The sequence below is a fragment of the Prunus persica genome, chromosome G7 (assembly GCF_000346465.2).
Source record: "Prunus persica cultivar Lovell chromosome G7, Prunus_persica_NCBIv2, whole genome shotgun sequence".
NCBI lineage: Eukaryota > Viridiplantae > Streptophyta > Magnoliopsida > Rosales > Rosaceae > Prunus > Prunus persica.
In genome coordinates, this window is record NC_034015.1 from 11,699,529 (window position 1) to 11,714,784 (window position 15,256).

A 15,256-nucleotide genomic window follows, 5' to 3' on the forward strand; every position below is an offset into this window, starting at 1 on the left:
CATTGAGTACGGCAATAAGTCACATACTTACATCTATGTGTATGTCTGGGGTTACATGGTGATGTATGGAGGATTGGTATGAATTGATGGATGAATTTTATGGGTGCAATGTCCCTTGACCACCTTGGGTTATGGTGAGTTGGTAGTAGAAAGACGAATGAAAAATGACTTGTCTCTTGTTCCTTGTGGTTGCTCGCTTGGAAGAGATTATTGATCTCATTCATTATTGGTGGTAAGGTGACTGCACCGAAAAGGATGGTACATCAATATTGTTTTGGTAGTGATTGGAGTAAATTTTATGTTGGATTTGGAGTCGTTGCAATTCGTTTTATTGAGGGCTTGACTGGGTTGATACTTTTTATTTGTCAGATGCCTCGGTTACAACAGTTGGATATTGGTATCACCATTTCAAAACAACATGAAAAAAGTGGTTTATAGTGTTCTGGTTATTCTTAAGCCCTAGTATTAGTTGAATGCTCAATTTGACTACTATAGGTATATTCTAAAATTTTTTAAGTCATACACTTTTAACTACGTAAATCAAGTATTTATAATTCTTTTTCTAATTTGAACATTATTGTAGTTAGCTGTTGATTAAGTCATCAAATCTAACACGAAACTGCATTGTTGACATCTTTGCAGTTAATTTTAACACAATTTCTTCATTTTTTGCTCGCGCGAGAAAAAACTGTTCCCATTGAGTTTGAGACAAAGTCAAGAAGTTCTAGAAGTAGATGATGAACCAACGGTTGGTAAACAAGCACCTCCATTTCCATTGAGTACGGCAGTAAGTAACATTACTTACATCGATTTGTATGTCTGGGGTTACATGGTGATGTATTGGAGGATTGGTATGAATTGATTGGATGAATTTTATGGGTGCAATGTCACCTTGACCACCTTGGGTTATGGTGAGTTGGTAGTAGAAAAGACGAATGAAAAATGGATTGTCTCTTGTTCTTTGTGGTTGCTCACTTGGAAGAGGTTTTTGATCGCATTCGTTATTGGTGGTAAAGTGATTGCGCCGAAAAGGATGGTACATCAATATTGTTTTGGTAATGATTGAAGTAAATTTTATGTTGGATTTGGAGTCGTTGCAATTCGTTTTATTGGGGGCATGACTGGGTAGATACTTTTTCTTTGTCAGATGCCTCGGTTACAACAGTTGGATATTGGTATCACCATTTCAAAACAACATGAAAAAAGTGGTTTATAGTGTTCTGGTTATTCTTAAGCACCAGTATTACTTGAATGCTCAATTTGACTACTATAGGTATATACTAAAATTTTTAAGTCATAGACTTTTAACTACGTAAATCAAGTATTTATAATTCTTTTTCTAATTTGAACATTATTGTAATTAGCTGTTGATTAAGTCATCAAATCTAACACAAAACTGCATTGTTGACATCTTTGCAGTTAATTTTAACACAATTTCTTCATTTTTTGCTCGCGCGAGAAAAAAATCCCATTAGTTTGAGACAAAGTCAAGAAGTTCTAGAAGTAGATGATGAACCAACGGTTGGTAAATAAGTACCTCCATTTCCAGTGAGTACGGAAATGAGTAGCATTACTTACATCTATGTGTATGTCTGGGGTTACATGGTGATGTATTGGAGGATTGGTATGAATTGATTGGATGAATTTTATGGGTGCACCGTCGCCTTGACCACCTTGGGTTTTGGTGAGTTGGTAGTAAAAAAGATGAATGAAAAATGAATTGTCTCTTGTTCTTTGTTGTTACTCGCTTGGAAGAGGTTCTTGATCGTATTCATTATTGTAGGTAAGGTGGTTGCACCGAAAAGGATTGTACATCAATATTGTTTTGGCATTGATTGGACTAAATTTTATGTTGGATTTGGAGTCGTTGCAATTCGTTTTATTAAAGGCATGACTGAGTAGATGTTTTTCATTTGTTAGATGCCCCGGTTACAATAGTTGGATATTGGTATCACCATTTCAAAACATAAAAAAAGTGGTTTGTAGTGTTTTGATTATTCTTAAGCACCAGTATTAGTTAAATGCGCAATTTGACTACTATAGGTATATACTAAAAATTTTAAGTCATAGATTTTTAACTACGTAAATCTAGTATTTATAATTCTTTTTTTAATTTGAACATTATTGTAGTTAGCTATTGATTAAGTCATCATATCTAACACAAAACTACATTGTTGACATATTTGCAATTAATTTTAACACAATTTCTTCATTTTTGCTCGCGCAAGAAAAAACCGTTCCCATTGAGTTTGAGACAAAGTTAAGAAGTTCTAGAAGTAGATGATGAACCAACGGTTGGTAAACAAGCACCTTCATTTCCATTGAGTACGACAGTGAGTAACATTACTTACATATATGTGTATGTCTGGGGTTACATGGTGATGTATTAGAGGATTGGTATGAATTAATTGAATGAATTTTATGGGTGCACCGTCACCTTGACCACCTTGGGTTTTGGTGAGTTAGTAGTAAAAAAGACGAATGAAAAATGGATTGTCTCTTGTTCTTTGTTGTTGCTCGCTTGGAAGAGGTTCTTGATCGCATTCATTATTGGTGGTAAGGTGGTTGCACCGAAAAGGATGGTACATCAATATTGTTTTGGCAGTGATTGAAGTAAATTCTATGTTGGATTTGGAGTCGTTGCAATTCGTTTTATTGAGGGCATGACTGAGTAAATGCTTTTTATTTGTCTGATGTCTCGGTTACAACAGTTGGATATTGGTACCACCATTTCAAAACAACATGAAAAAAATGGTTTGTAGTGTTGTGATTATTCTTAAGCACCAGTATTAGTTAAATGCTCAATTTGACTACTATAGGTATATACTAAAATTTTTAAGTCATAGATTTTTAACTACGTAAATCAAAAATTTATAATTCTTTTTCTAATTTGAACATTATTGTAGTTAGTTGTTAATTAAGTCATCAAATCTAACACGGAACTACATTATTGACGTATTTGTAGTTAATTTAAACTCAATTTTTTATTTTAGGCCCACGGAAGAAAAAATCGTGCCCATCCAGTTTGAGACAAAGTCAAGAAATTCAAGAGGTAGATGATGAACCACTAGTTGGTCAACAAGCACCTCTATTGCCACTGAGTACAACAGTGAGTAACATTATTTACATCTATGTGTTTGTCTGGGGTTACATGGTGATGTATTGGAGGATTGGTATGAATTGATTGGATGAATTTTATGAGTGCACCATCACCTTGACCACCGTGGGCTATGTTAAGTTGGTAGTAAAAAAGACGGATGAAAAATATATTGTCTCTTGTATTTTGTGGTTGCACCCTTTGAAGCGGTTCTTGATCGCATTCATTATTGGTGGTAAGGTGATTGCACCGAAAGGGATGGTACATCAATATTGTTTTGGCCGTGATTGGAGTAAATTCTATGTTGGATTTGAAGTTGTTACAATTCGTTTTATTGAGGGCATGACTGGGTAGATGCTTTTTATTTGTCAGATGCCTCAATTACAATAGTTGGATATTGGTATTACCATTTCAAAACAACATGGAAAAAGTGGTTTGTTGTGTTCTGGTTATTCTTAAGCACCAGTATTAGTTGAATGCTCAATTTGACTACTATAGGTATATACTAAAATTTTTAAGTCATAAATTTTTCACTACGTATATCAAGTATTTATAATTCTTTTTTCTAATAATTATAACATTATTGTAGTAAGCTGTTGACTAAGTTATCAAATCAAACACGAAACTGCATGATTGACATATTTGTAGTTAATTTTAACACTTTTTTTTTAGGCCCACGTAAAAAAAAATCGTGCCCATCCAGTTTGAGACAAAGTCAAGAAATTCAAGAAGTAGATGATGAATCACTAGTTGGTCAACAAGCACCTCTATTTCCACTGAGTATGGCAGTGAGTAACATTACTTACATTTATATGTATGTCTGGGATTACATGGTGATGTATTAGAGGATTGATATGAATTGATTGGATGAATTTTATGAGTGCACCGTCACCTTGACCACCATGGGTTATGGTCAGTTGGTAGTAAAAAAGACGGATGAAAAATGGATTGTCTCTTGTTCTTTGTGGTTGCTCGCTTAGAAGAGGTTCTTGATCTTATTCATTATTGGTGGTAAGGTGATTGCACCAAAAGGGATGGTACATCAATATTGTTTTGGCAGTGATTGGACTAAATTCTATGTTTGATTTGGAGTCGTTGCAATTCGTTTTATTGAGAGCGTGACTGGGTAGATGCTTTTTATTAGATGCCTCGGTTACAACAATTTGATATTGGTATCACCATTTCAAAACAACATGGAAAAAGTGGTTTGCAGTGTTTTGGTTATTCTTAAGCACCAATATTAGTTGAATGCTCAATTTGACTACTATAGGTATATATTAAAAATTTTAAGTCATAGATTTTTAACTATGTAAATCTAGTATTTATAATTCTTTTTCTAATTTGAACATTATTGTAGTTAGCTGTTGACTAAGTGATCAAATCTAACTCGAAACTGCATTGTGGATATCTTGGTAGTTAATTTTAACTCAATTTTTTATTTTTAGGCCCACGCAAGAAAACATCGTGCCCATCCAGTTTGAGACAAATTTAAGAAATTCAACAAGTTGATGATGAACCACTAGTTGGTCAACAAGCACCTCCATTTCCACTGAGTACGGTAGTGAGTAACATTAGTTATATCTATGTGTATGTTTGGGGTTACATGATGATGTATTAGAGGATTTGTATGAATTAATTGGATGGATTTTATGGGTGCACCGTTACCTTGACCACCGTGAGTTATGGTGAGTTGGTAGTCAAAAAGGCGGATGAAAAATGGATTGTCTCTTGTTCTTTGTGGTTGCTCGCTTGGAAGAGGTTCTTGATCGCATTCATTATTGGTGATAAGGTGGTTACATCAAAAGGGATGGTACATCAATATTGTTTTGGCAGTGATTTGAGTAAATTTTTGGTTAGATTCGGAGTCGTTGCAATTCGTTTTATTAAAGGCATGACTGGGTAGATGCTTTTTATTTGTCAGATGTCTTGGTTACAACAATTGGATATTGGTATCACCATTTCAAAACAACAAGGAAAAAATGGTTTGTAGTGTTCTGGTTATTCTTAAGCACCAGTGTTAGTTGAATGCTCAATTTGACTATTATAGGTATATACTAAAAATTTTAAGTCATAGATTTTTAACTACGTAAATCCAGTATTTATAATTCTTTTTCTAATTTGAGCATTATTATAGTTAGCTGTTGATTAAGTCATCAAATCTAACACGAAATTGCATTGTTGGCATCTTTGCAGTTAATTTTAACTTAATTTCTTCATTTTAGGCCCACACAAGAAAAAATCGTGTCCATCAAGTTTGAGACAAAGTCAAGAAATTCTAGAAGTAGATGATGAATCACCAGTTGGTAAACAATCACCTCCATTTCCACTGAGTATGCGGCACTTCTTAGAAGGGGGAAACAAAGGAAGGAAGACGATCCATAATAAGTGGCATCTTGCCAAGTTGCGTTGGATATTGGAAACTCTTTCTACTAAAGTCATTTTGTGTGAGCACATTGTTGTAGTGTTTGAACAAGGTGCGTTGCAAGATAGTTTCTGGTTCCCACTATGGTTCCCAAAGAGGTGAGATTGGGTGTAGGTCAGGGGTTAGAGTGATGTTGGTTCGAAGTTTCGTTTTTCGGAAGAAAAAAAAAAACATGAAATACTGGATGGATTTTGTTGGTCGGTGGAAGTTGAAGGCAATAAGCAACCTCTCCGATATGAGCAAGCACCTTCAATGGACTATAAAAACATGGGGAAAGCTTGTGAAAATTGCATGCAGCCACTGAATGTTGGTAGTAATCTTGAACGCGGAGAAAAACAGTTGTCAACCAATAAAGTGGCGTTCTGTATATATTTGTCAACATACACCTTCATACGATTCTGAGTAAGTAGAATGTATTGTTTTCATATTGCCATGAGCAGATCATGAGCCATGAGGGTGATGTCGATGGCATGCACATCTATAGATCCTGACGAGTATGAGATGAGTGTTGGGGGTGTTGGCCATATGAAGCCTGAAATGAGGACATTTGGATAGTGGCTTGATATGTGGTGTTGTACCATCACTCTGCCCTTGCCACATAGTCCAAGATTGAGATTTATCCTTACTGTGTATCACAAATATTGCTCTAGAATTCAGTTTTCCACTTCTGTTTGGCCATCGAATTGAGGGTGGTAAGCTGAGCTGTGATGGAGCTTTGTTCCCAATATTTTAACAAAGGATTCCAAAAAGCTGCTATGAAATTGCATAGGGGTTGTGATGCGGTGATCTGAAAAGTAACAGAGTGTCTGGTGATATGTAAGTATGCGGAGTTGCTGCTCAATGAGATAAGGCCTCCATTTTTTTATGGCAAAGATAACAACCATCATTGTTTTTTTCTTCATAAATTAACAAATTAAGATTACGACTAGCCAACGGTTTGGAGAGGACAACAATTAGGTGGGCCTCTTAGGAAAAATTTGCGCCAAGTCCACAACGGGATGCATCACATTCTACCCTAAAAGTGTGGGAAAAATTGGGTAGAACAATCACTGGTATGGATGAAAGGGATATTTTAAGAGCTTCAAAGGTTGATGTGGCAGGGGAGTCCAAGTAAAGCTATCTTTTTTGAGGAGTTGTGTCAATGGTGCAACAATGAGACCAAAGTTTCTCACAAATTCGCGGTAGCAACCCACTTAGCCGAGGAACCCACGCTAGGATTTTGGAGTATATGGAAAGGGCTAAGAATTGATGCACTCAATTTTGCTTTGGTCTACAGCTACCTCCTGAGCAGTAATGAGATGCCCCAAATACTCCATGCGAGATTGGGTAGTGATGAGATGCCTTAAGCTTTGGAAAGTTGAAGGAGCATTGGACAAACCAAATGACATTACGAGAAACTCGTAATGCCTATTATATGTCCAAAAGGTCGTCTTGTGAATATCATCCAAGTGCATTAGGATTTGGTGATAGCCTGAGCGTAAGTCAAGCTTGGTGAAGATGGTGGCACTGGTCCTTAATAATGATAGGAATTAATGTTTTAAGGAGGAATATCATTGGGTGAGGTGTTATGGGAATGTGCCGCTCCTACAATTTGGAGCAAAAAACCATCTTTTTCGATATTGAGGGCGCAAGTCATTTCGAGGCTGCTAATGATGGCAAGGGGTGGGCTAGAAAGCTCGTGCAAACGGTGTTGGTGGCCCTCAACCTTAAAGCCCATGACTTTGTTGTGGAAATCTCACTCAATTAGACCCAATGATTGATGCCACTCAACTCCCAAGAGTAAATCACATCCAGCAACATGTAACAATTTGATATTGGTGGTCAAGGTGCAAGTCTTGATGTGAACTAACAAGTTGTGGACAGTCCCTCTAATGATAAGTTTTTTCCCATGAAGTAGTAAAAATGATTTGGACAGAAGAGGTATCAATTTAAAGCCCCAATTGTTTTTCAATGGAGGGGTGAAGGAAGTTGAAGGTTGCCCCTGTGTCCACCAGAATGTGAAGGGGAACTTGGTGGGTAAGGCCATTAATTGCATATTGCATGGAAAGTCAGGACCTATGATTGAATGGATGGTGAAGTTAGCATCTAGGACCCCCGGGGGAATTGGCTCTCGGGGGCAGTTATGGAAATCCAAAGTGTCCTCTAGTTCAGGTGCCTTAATGAAAGCGACCATTCGATTAAGGCAGCAGTGACCCGACTTGTATCTTTCATCACAGTTAAAGAAAATGCATTTGTTGTGACAGTCTTGTGCCTCAGCTTGTGTAAGGCGGCGAGATGGGGTGGATGTGGTTGGGGAGGTGGGTTGGTTTGTGTTTGGAGAAGGTGGAAAGGCGAGTGTAAAAGGTGTGTTGGTGAGCTTGGCAGCTTTGTATTTTGGTGTTAATCAACAATGGTTGTTCAATAGTTTCATGCAATAGTTCAATTGAATTATTTTGTTATCTATTGAATTGAAATCAGTTTTACTTGCATGGTACAATTCAATAGCTTCATATCAATAGTTATATCTACTTAAATTATTTTTTTACATACTCAAATAAAATAAAATGGATAAATTTAATAACACTAAAAATTGTACCATTAAAATATTCTCAAAGATATCTTTAAGAATATTTATTTTTTAAATATTATTTTATTAGAATGTAGGTCCCATGGTTAGCCTATTGTAATTCAATAGAGCGTTCATCACATAACACCCTATATTGCAATTGCATTTTTTGCAATGAACTAAATCACACCATTTCAAGTGAGAGTTGATTGTTTTGGTTCAATTTCATGCAATAAATGTAAAGAAATTATGGGACTTTAACATTTTAAATGTATTGATGGTGGAATTGGCCTCTTCAAATAACCTCCTCACTTTAAACTCCTCATCGTAGCCTCTCCCGTAGGGCCCATACCTAGTAAACGGGTCGTGTTGGTCGTGTTCATGTCAACTTGTATTTCTTAAAGGGTTGACAGGACACGATACGACCTATTAAGAAAACAGATGAAAAATACCCAATAAGAACACGACCCGTTACAATTTGCGAATGACATGACACGATCTGTTTCACCCATTAAGATAAAAAAAACAAAAAACAAAAAACAAAAAAACAGAAAAATAAATAAATAAATAAACTCCTGCCCCTCTCTCTCTCTCTCTCTCTCTCTCTCTCTCTCTCTCTCTCTCTCTCTCTCTCTCCTCCTCCCCCAATTTCCATCAAAGAAACCCAAACCCACCATGGCTGAAAACATAGTAGGAAGGAAATTAAGGGCCCGTTTGGTATCCTACTTGGATCCAATTTTATAAACTCAAAAATAGATTTGCTCCAAAAAGCTGTTCGGTAGGTCCATTTTTAAAAACTCAAACCCAAAAAAAATTCAAAAACACCCCTATTTTACAATTTTTTTCTCTCTGTCGCCCTCTCTCTCTCTCACTCTCTCACTCTCTCTCTCTTGCGCACCACCAAAATTGATTGGGTTTATGCCTCACATCTTTTTCCGTTTCTTTTGTTAATTTCAATTTGGGGATTAGGGTTTATGGTTTTCTGATTTTAATTTTAATTTTTTTTAGATCTTAAAACTAGTTTGGAGTTCAATACAAAACAAGTTTTTCAGTTTACTTTTTTGAGTAGGATACCAAACAAGGCCTAAGCAATTCATTAAATTTGAGTGGGAAGGAAATAAAAGGGAGTCATTAAGTAAGTCGGGTTGTCAAAACCGAAGAATTCAAATTAGGGTTTGTGAGACATTGGGAAATTTTCGAACTTCAAATTTGACTTTCAGAGAGTGAATATTCTTGAGCTGGAGCTAAAATGATATTAAGGATTTCAACAACAATGAATAATAATAATAACACAAGAATACAATAATGGGGTAGAATGACAGAGAGCAGTGAAAGGTTCGAACCCCCATTCTTGGAAGTTATAAATTTGTGTTAGTATAAATTACATGTCAAATTACAAAATTACCCCTCTTAACAGGTGGGTAGCCAACATTCGCGAATGGACACGACACGACCCGTTAACTTAACGAGTGGCCAACAGGTTCATCCATTTTCAACCCGATCTGTTAAGCCCAAACCGAATACTGATTTTTTTCATGAGAATTCATATGGTGTTAATAGGTCATGTACAATATTACTAGGACATCAAATCGGATTTCTTCTTTGAGTCAAGCACTTTTTCAATTGGGAATCTGACCATTCTTGGTCTCTGCATGCTAATTTGGTGAACAAAGTGAAATACTCTTCTTATAAACCGGTCTGTTGAATATGGGACAATCCCCCATGTCTGTAATGCCAAAATGTTGAAGCAGTAGAGTGGTGAAGAGGGTCATGTACTTGAGAAAATGTTACGCATCCGTAGTTAAGCGTAGCCGGCGGCTTCCTCAGGGATGCCATAATAGGCGAGCAAGTGTTCGGCTGAAGCCAACCGCCATAGGGGTCTTCACGGGCGAACTTTGTATTGGTTTGGTTTATTGAGATTTAATACCCTTTCGTGTTTCAATAAGAAATAAAAATATATTAACCATTTGTCTTGCTCCTCTTAGTTATTAAGTGCCGGTTTGACATTGCTTATTTAGAGTGATGAGTGATTTTATAAAAAAATTTGGGAAGCCCAACCTGTTTGGTAAACAATGAGAAAATCACTTATTATTGAAAATTGCTATGAGAGATAGCTATAAGGGAAAGCAGTTAATGAGGTGCTTTTATTTTCTGATTATGCATGAATCAGTTTCAAAGAGGCACTGGGTTTAATGATCATGCGGCAATCATCTTCTGATAATGCTGGAATTAGTATCAACAACACTTTTAACCAAAAAGTTTACCAAACGCCAAACTGCTTTCTCTCACATCAAATCTGACAGCGATTATTTTCACAGCACATCAATGCCAAACTGGCCCTAAGATCATATCATATGAATTGGAAATGAAAAACTTCCGTTTAAAATTGTGGAATGTTCAAGCAATTACTTTTGTGATTCTTATCTTTAACATGTAAAAAAAAGTTATTTTATTCATTTTCTTCATGACGTGGACAACTTGTAATAGTTTAATTTTGTTATGTATGACCTTGTAAATTATAATTATAATTACTCTGAATTAAATAAATTCGAACATAATTTTTTTTTTTTAAAAAAAAAAAATGGGTCTAGGGAAAACATACGTTTCAAATTAACTAACTAAAAGGTCATACATAACAAAAATTATACCATATCGATGTCAGTCTACCGAAACACAAAGCAACCTAATTTACTCCAAAAAGAAAATTACAAGACCTCTCTAGAATACAAAACACAAAAGACTTAACATAAAAGCGGTAATAGCAAATCCAAGCTTTGAAAAGTTAAGAGTTGGAGCACTGCTAAGAGTTAAGCTTGGTGAAATCTCTTCAGGATGAGAGACTGAAGGTGGTGAGAATCCATAAGGTGACGGACTTGGACTTGGGATCGAACTTTTTGGAACAGGCAGAGTGACCTTGATGTCAACCTTTTGTCCGGCTTGGCAATGGCCAGGAGCACCACAAAGAAAGTAATAGTGGCCAGGCCTTTTAAGGGTGCTGGTGTCAGAGCCAGAGGTGTATGTTGAGATAGCAGATGCATTACAAGATTGAAAGTCTTGATCAGAAACTTGCATCACGTTGTGGAATTGATTATTGTAAGCAAAAATGAGAGTGTCGCGGACGTTAAAATCTTTCACTGAAGCCCACTTGTTGTAATCAACAAGGCCTCTTGAATTCCACCCAACAGAGTCTCCAACTCTATAAACAGCACCGGAACAAGCACCAGAGAAAGCCATCATCACAACGAAAACTAGAGTAGCAATGTTGCTCAAAGCATGACTGAAAAAAGCAGAGCAGCCAAAAAAAAAACAGAAGAAGAGCAAAGAAACAAATGCTAAAACTTGTTTGACTGAAAAAAAAAAAAAAAAAAAAGTCTAGAAGTTCAAATTTTGTGCATGCCATTCCAATCTGACATCATTTAACAATATTGGAATGGGAAAAAAAAAATCCTGGAATTAATCCAACAAAAAGAAAGCTGTTGAGGCTTTATCAAACGAAACAAAATGTATAAGTTAGTTGGAGTGCGACCAAACCAAAGGACCAAAACAGAGAGGGCAAAGTTATTACAACTTACATTTATTCCTTGAGGTTATAACTTACAAGTACGGAGGAGGTTATCAATATTAATTTAATATTGGCCACAATCACAAATAGATTCCTTTTGTGCGATCCATTGGCCACAAATAGATTCCTTTTGTGCTTGTCATCTTAGCACGGACGTGCAACCTCAGCAGTTGTGTTGTAGTGACTCAAACAAGTTATTACACACAGAACATTCAAACACCAATCTTTCGCAAGGTTCACCACACCCGTGGCAAGGAAGAATTCTCTCTCTCTTATCAAAAGGAATGACACTCTTTCTCTTATCAACACAAGTGACAATGTGTGGGTGAGCATCAAGCTTGTAACTGCTCCCTAACATAACTTGTGGATGCCCCCCTTGAATGCAATGAGGATGGCATTCAAAGTCACAATGTTTGGATTTGTAGAACCAATGTGTTGGATCTCGTTCTCCTTCGCATATGTCGCAGTAATATTCACCTAGTTCATTTTTAACGGCATGGTGGGCGAGCTCAAGAGGATCATCCTGGTATTTGTACCTAGCAGTACGTGGTAGTTTAACACATGGAATGCACAAATGAAACTCACATTCGAAGCAACTGAAGTGAAAATCAGCAAGAGAAATACCACAACCCCTGCAATGGTCCTCGCTTGAACCAGAGTTCAAGTAGAGGGTGTGTCCATGAACTTTACGTGTAAGAGGGTTGGAAATAGACATGCATTGGAGATCCAGGTATATGCCACATCTATTACAGTAGTAACAGAAGCCCTGGCTAAAGCTGTGGCACATACGACAGTTAAACAGTCCGTCAAATGTATTAGCTTCTGTGAGGAGTTTGATCTCGTGTGGATATAATGGGTGAAGTAGTTTTCTACTTAATCGAGCACATGTTTTGTGGAGAAAAAACAGGCAATCTTGTGTACAACGATAAAAGTTACCGGTACTAATGGTGATGGGCTTCATGCAACCGTTACAAGTAATTGCATCATTATCTCTAAGCTCATCAATGAGGGTTAATATATGATCGTGACTGATGTTCTTGACACGTCGTTCCCTAAATGGCAAACTTGGACTTATGTCCTCTAATCGGAACGTGTCTTTCAAAAGTCTCTCCCAAATTGCAATTCGGTAGTCAACCTGGTTGCCTTTGAGCCTGAAGCATAGAGTGTGGCAACGTAATCACAATCTTTACATTGATAAACAGCGCGACTTTTGTTCGTGCTTGTATAGCAGATTTTACAAATTTGGTCATTTGGGTAACCTTCTTCAAGGAACCAGATGAGCCTGAGAGGGTGTTCGTGCAAGGTAATTTTGATGGTGTGTGGTAGTGATTGTGTGCATTCCTTACCGACCAAGAGGTGGCAGATGGTAGATAGGTAGGGGAGTGAATCCTGACTTTTGCCACAGACCTCACAATCAAATGGTATTCCTTTCCGAAGGACGCTGAATTGATGCACGTGGTACCCTTCGTTGTCAAGAATGTGGCGCCAATTGGAGGCACATTTGAGGTCAAAGGCGATATGACATTGGAAACAAGTGTAGGCTAATCTGCAAGGTTGGTGGCAGGCATTACAAGTGAAAAGTTCTGCGGAAAGCTCTGTTTTGCATTCGAATGTCAGTTTGTGCGAGTGAATCGGGTGCTCGATGATCTCGCGGGATAACTCTTCCGCACATGATTTATGGAGGTTGAAGGTGGAATTGGGGTCGACACATGTGTTGCAACTGTATCTAGGGCCAAACACTGGCTCTTCGCACGCATTGCAAAAAACTACTTCGTCATCATAGTTTTTCTCTTTCTGTTCTTCTTTGAACATCAATTCATGGCTGTGACTGAAATGATCAAGTTTTGATGGATGGCTACTACTGGAATGTTGAGCCTCCATCTCTTTCTTTCTGCAACCAGCAATTTAATAAATTCAGTATAAATTTATTACATAATTACAATTAGGAGTTGCGTCAACAGCTTCCATGGTTTAATGTAAAGGTCCGATCGAAACTGGGTACATTTCCTCGATCATATTCATGTGGACAGACCCATGATACCAAATTGAGGAAGCTGAATTTAGCTTACGTACAAAACCTAATAAGAAAAACGAAAACTCAACGGTACGAGTGAATTTTATTGATAACCAAAACATACCTAGTCGGGGGACATAATAAGCCTTACCTCTCAAAATGCATCTAGTTTATAGATAGAAACTAGTAAACTAAAATAAAAAAATAAAAAGACAAGAAGAACCTATTGCAGAATATATAGAAGACAACATGTTAGCAATTAATTAATTCACTTAATCCCTGATTAATAATTCATCATTCATATAATCAATTGATAATTTATAATACTCAATTGCAAATCCCTAATATTTTTAGGGTTTATAAAGTATCAATTGGAATTTTCAATTTCATAAAAAAATTAATACTTTATAAACCCTACAAAAAAAACCCCAAATTTCAATAACAACAAATTGAGGGAAGAAAATAATATGAAGACAACAACAAAGAAGATGTTGATGAATGAATCGAGGAGCCAAAAACCAAAACATGCCAGCTAAGCTAAAGCAACCAAAACAACCAGAAGTTCAGAACAACCGAAACATGCCAACCAAAGCAAACATCAACATCAACATAGAAGACAAACAACAAAATCAGAAAAATAAACCTTTAGTTCAACCTTCAAGAGAGGAGAGGAGCAGAGCCTGCAGCAGCAGCAGCAGCAAGGCTTAGGCATAGCCTTGGTTTGTTATTTAGGGACACTTTGGTTTGTTATTTATAAAGCCTTCTTATGAATGGTGAATCAAGTGTTGAATGATCAAGTAATTACATATATAAATTTTGAAATATTTACTTGATCAAGAATTACTTATGTAGGTTAAATTCGTAAAAGTGATCTTTACTAAATTTCTTTCTGATGGGAAATAAATAGTTTTTTTTTTTATAAAAAAAACAATAAACTTTTATTGATAGGAGAAATAGAAACAAGTAAAAAAAAAATGGGGTGCTAGCCATCTTGGGTGGTTTTTTTTTTTTTTTTTTCTTTTTCTAAGTGGACATTTCCTTTTAGACCCATTGAGTTTTTATATTTCCTAAAGTATGCCTTTAATCATATACTCATCAATCAATCTTCCCCTGCGGTATGCATATTAAAAAACATTCATAATCTTACACTAACCTCTCTGCACGCGCTTCTGCGCATGCGAGAGGCTTTTTTTTAATCACACGCTACGCGCGACTTACATAGTTTGACAAATATTTTTTTTAATTGCTTTAATAGTGCTATCTATTAATTCGCCCTGAAATTTGAAATATAATACTTTGAAGGAATGTAGGATATCCATAATACTCCTTAAGGGTGAGAGAACAAAGCATTAAAAACAAAAACAAAAACAAATGAAAAGTTCTAACATAGGGAAACAAAAAGGAGTGGTAGAATACCTTGTAAACAGCTCCAGAGCCTCCTTCCCCAAGCTTGTTTGCGCATCAAGCTGTTAGTTTGCAGCTTCAATTTGATTGAATCTAAAGAAACCAGATTGTAGATCGAATCCTCTGAGAACTGTCCATGTCGAAGGGTTAGCATAATGAACTATTCTTTACCTGATATGTCATGGACTTAGTAGAGAGCTAATGGTAGAATA

The 15,256-nt window shown here is 36.6% G+C and overlaps 2 protein-coding genes across 2 annotated transcripts; both read right to left on the bottom strand.

The window, feature by feature from the left end:
- LOC18771142 (mavicyanin) lies at window positions 10,665-11,308 on the bottom strand. Its single transcript, XM_007203114.2, has one exon. It carries the CDS (start codon window positions 11,299-11,301, stop codon window positions 10,783-10,785), a length of 519 nt encoding a protein of 172 aa, XP_007203176.2. The 5' UTR covers window positions 11,302-11,308; the 3' UTR covers window positions 10,665-10,782.
- Window positions 11,768-12,600, bottom strand: LOC18770209. The gene has a single exon (XM_020567893.1). The coding sequence runs from the start codon at window positions 12,585-12,587 to the stop codon at window positions 11,790-11,792; it is 798 nt and encodes a 265-aa protein (XP_020423482.1). The 5' UTR covers window positions 12,588-12,600; the 3' UTR covers window positions 11,768-11,789.

Excerpts from the sequence above, each read along its gene's own strand:
- LOC18771142 (XM_007203114.2), bottom strand. The coding sequence starts at position 11,301 with ATGATGGCTTTCTCTGGTGCTTGTTCCGGTGCTGTTTATAGAGTTGGA.
- LOC18770209 (XM_020567893.1), bottom strand. The coding sequence starts at position 12,587 with ATGAAGCCCATCACCATTAGTACCGGTAACTTTTATCGTTGTACACAA.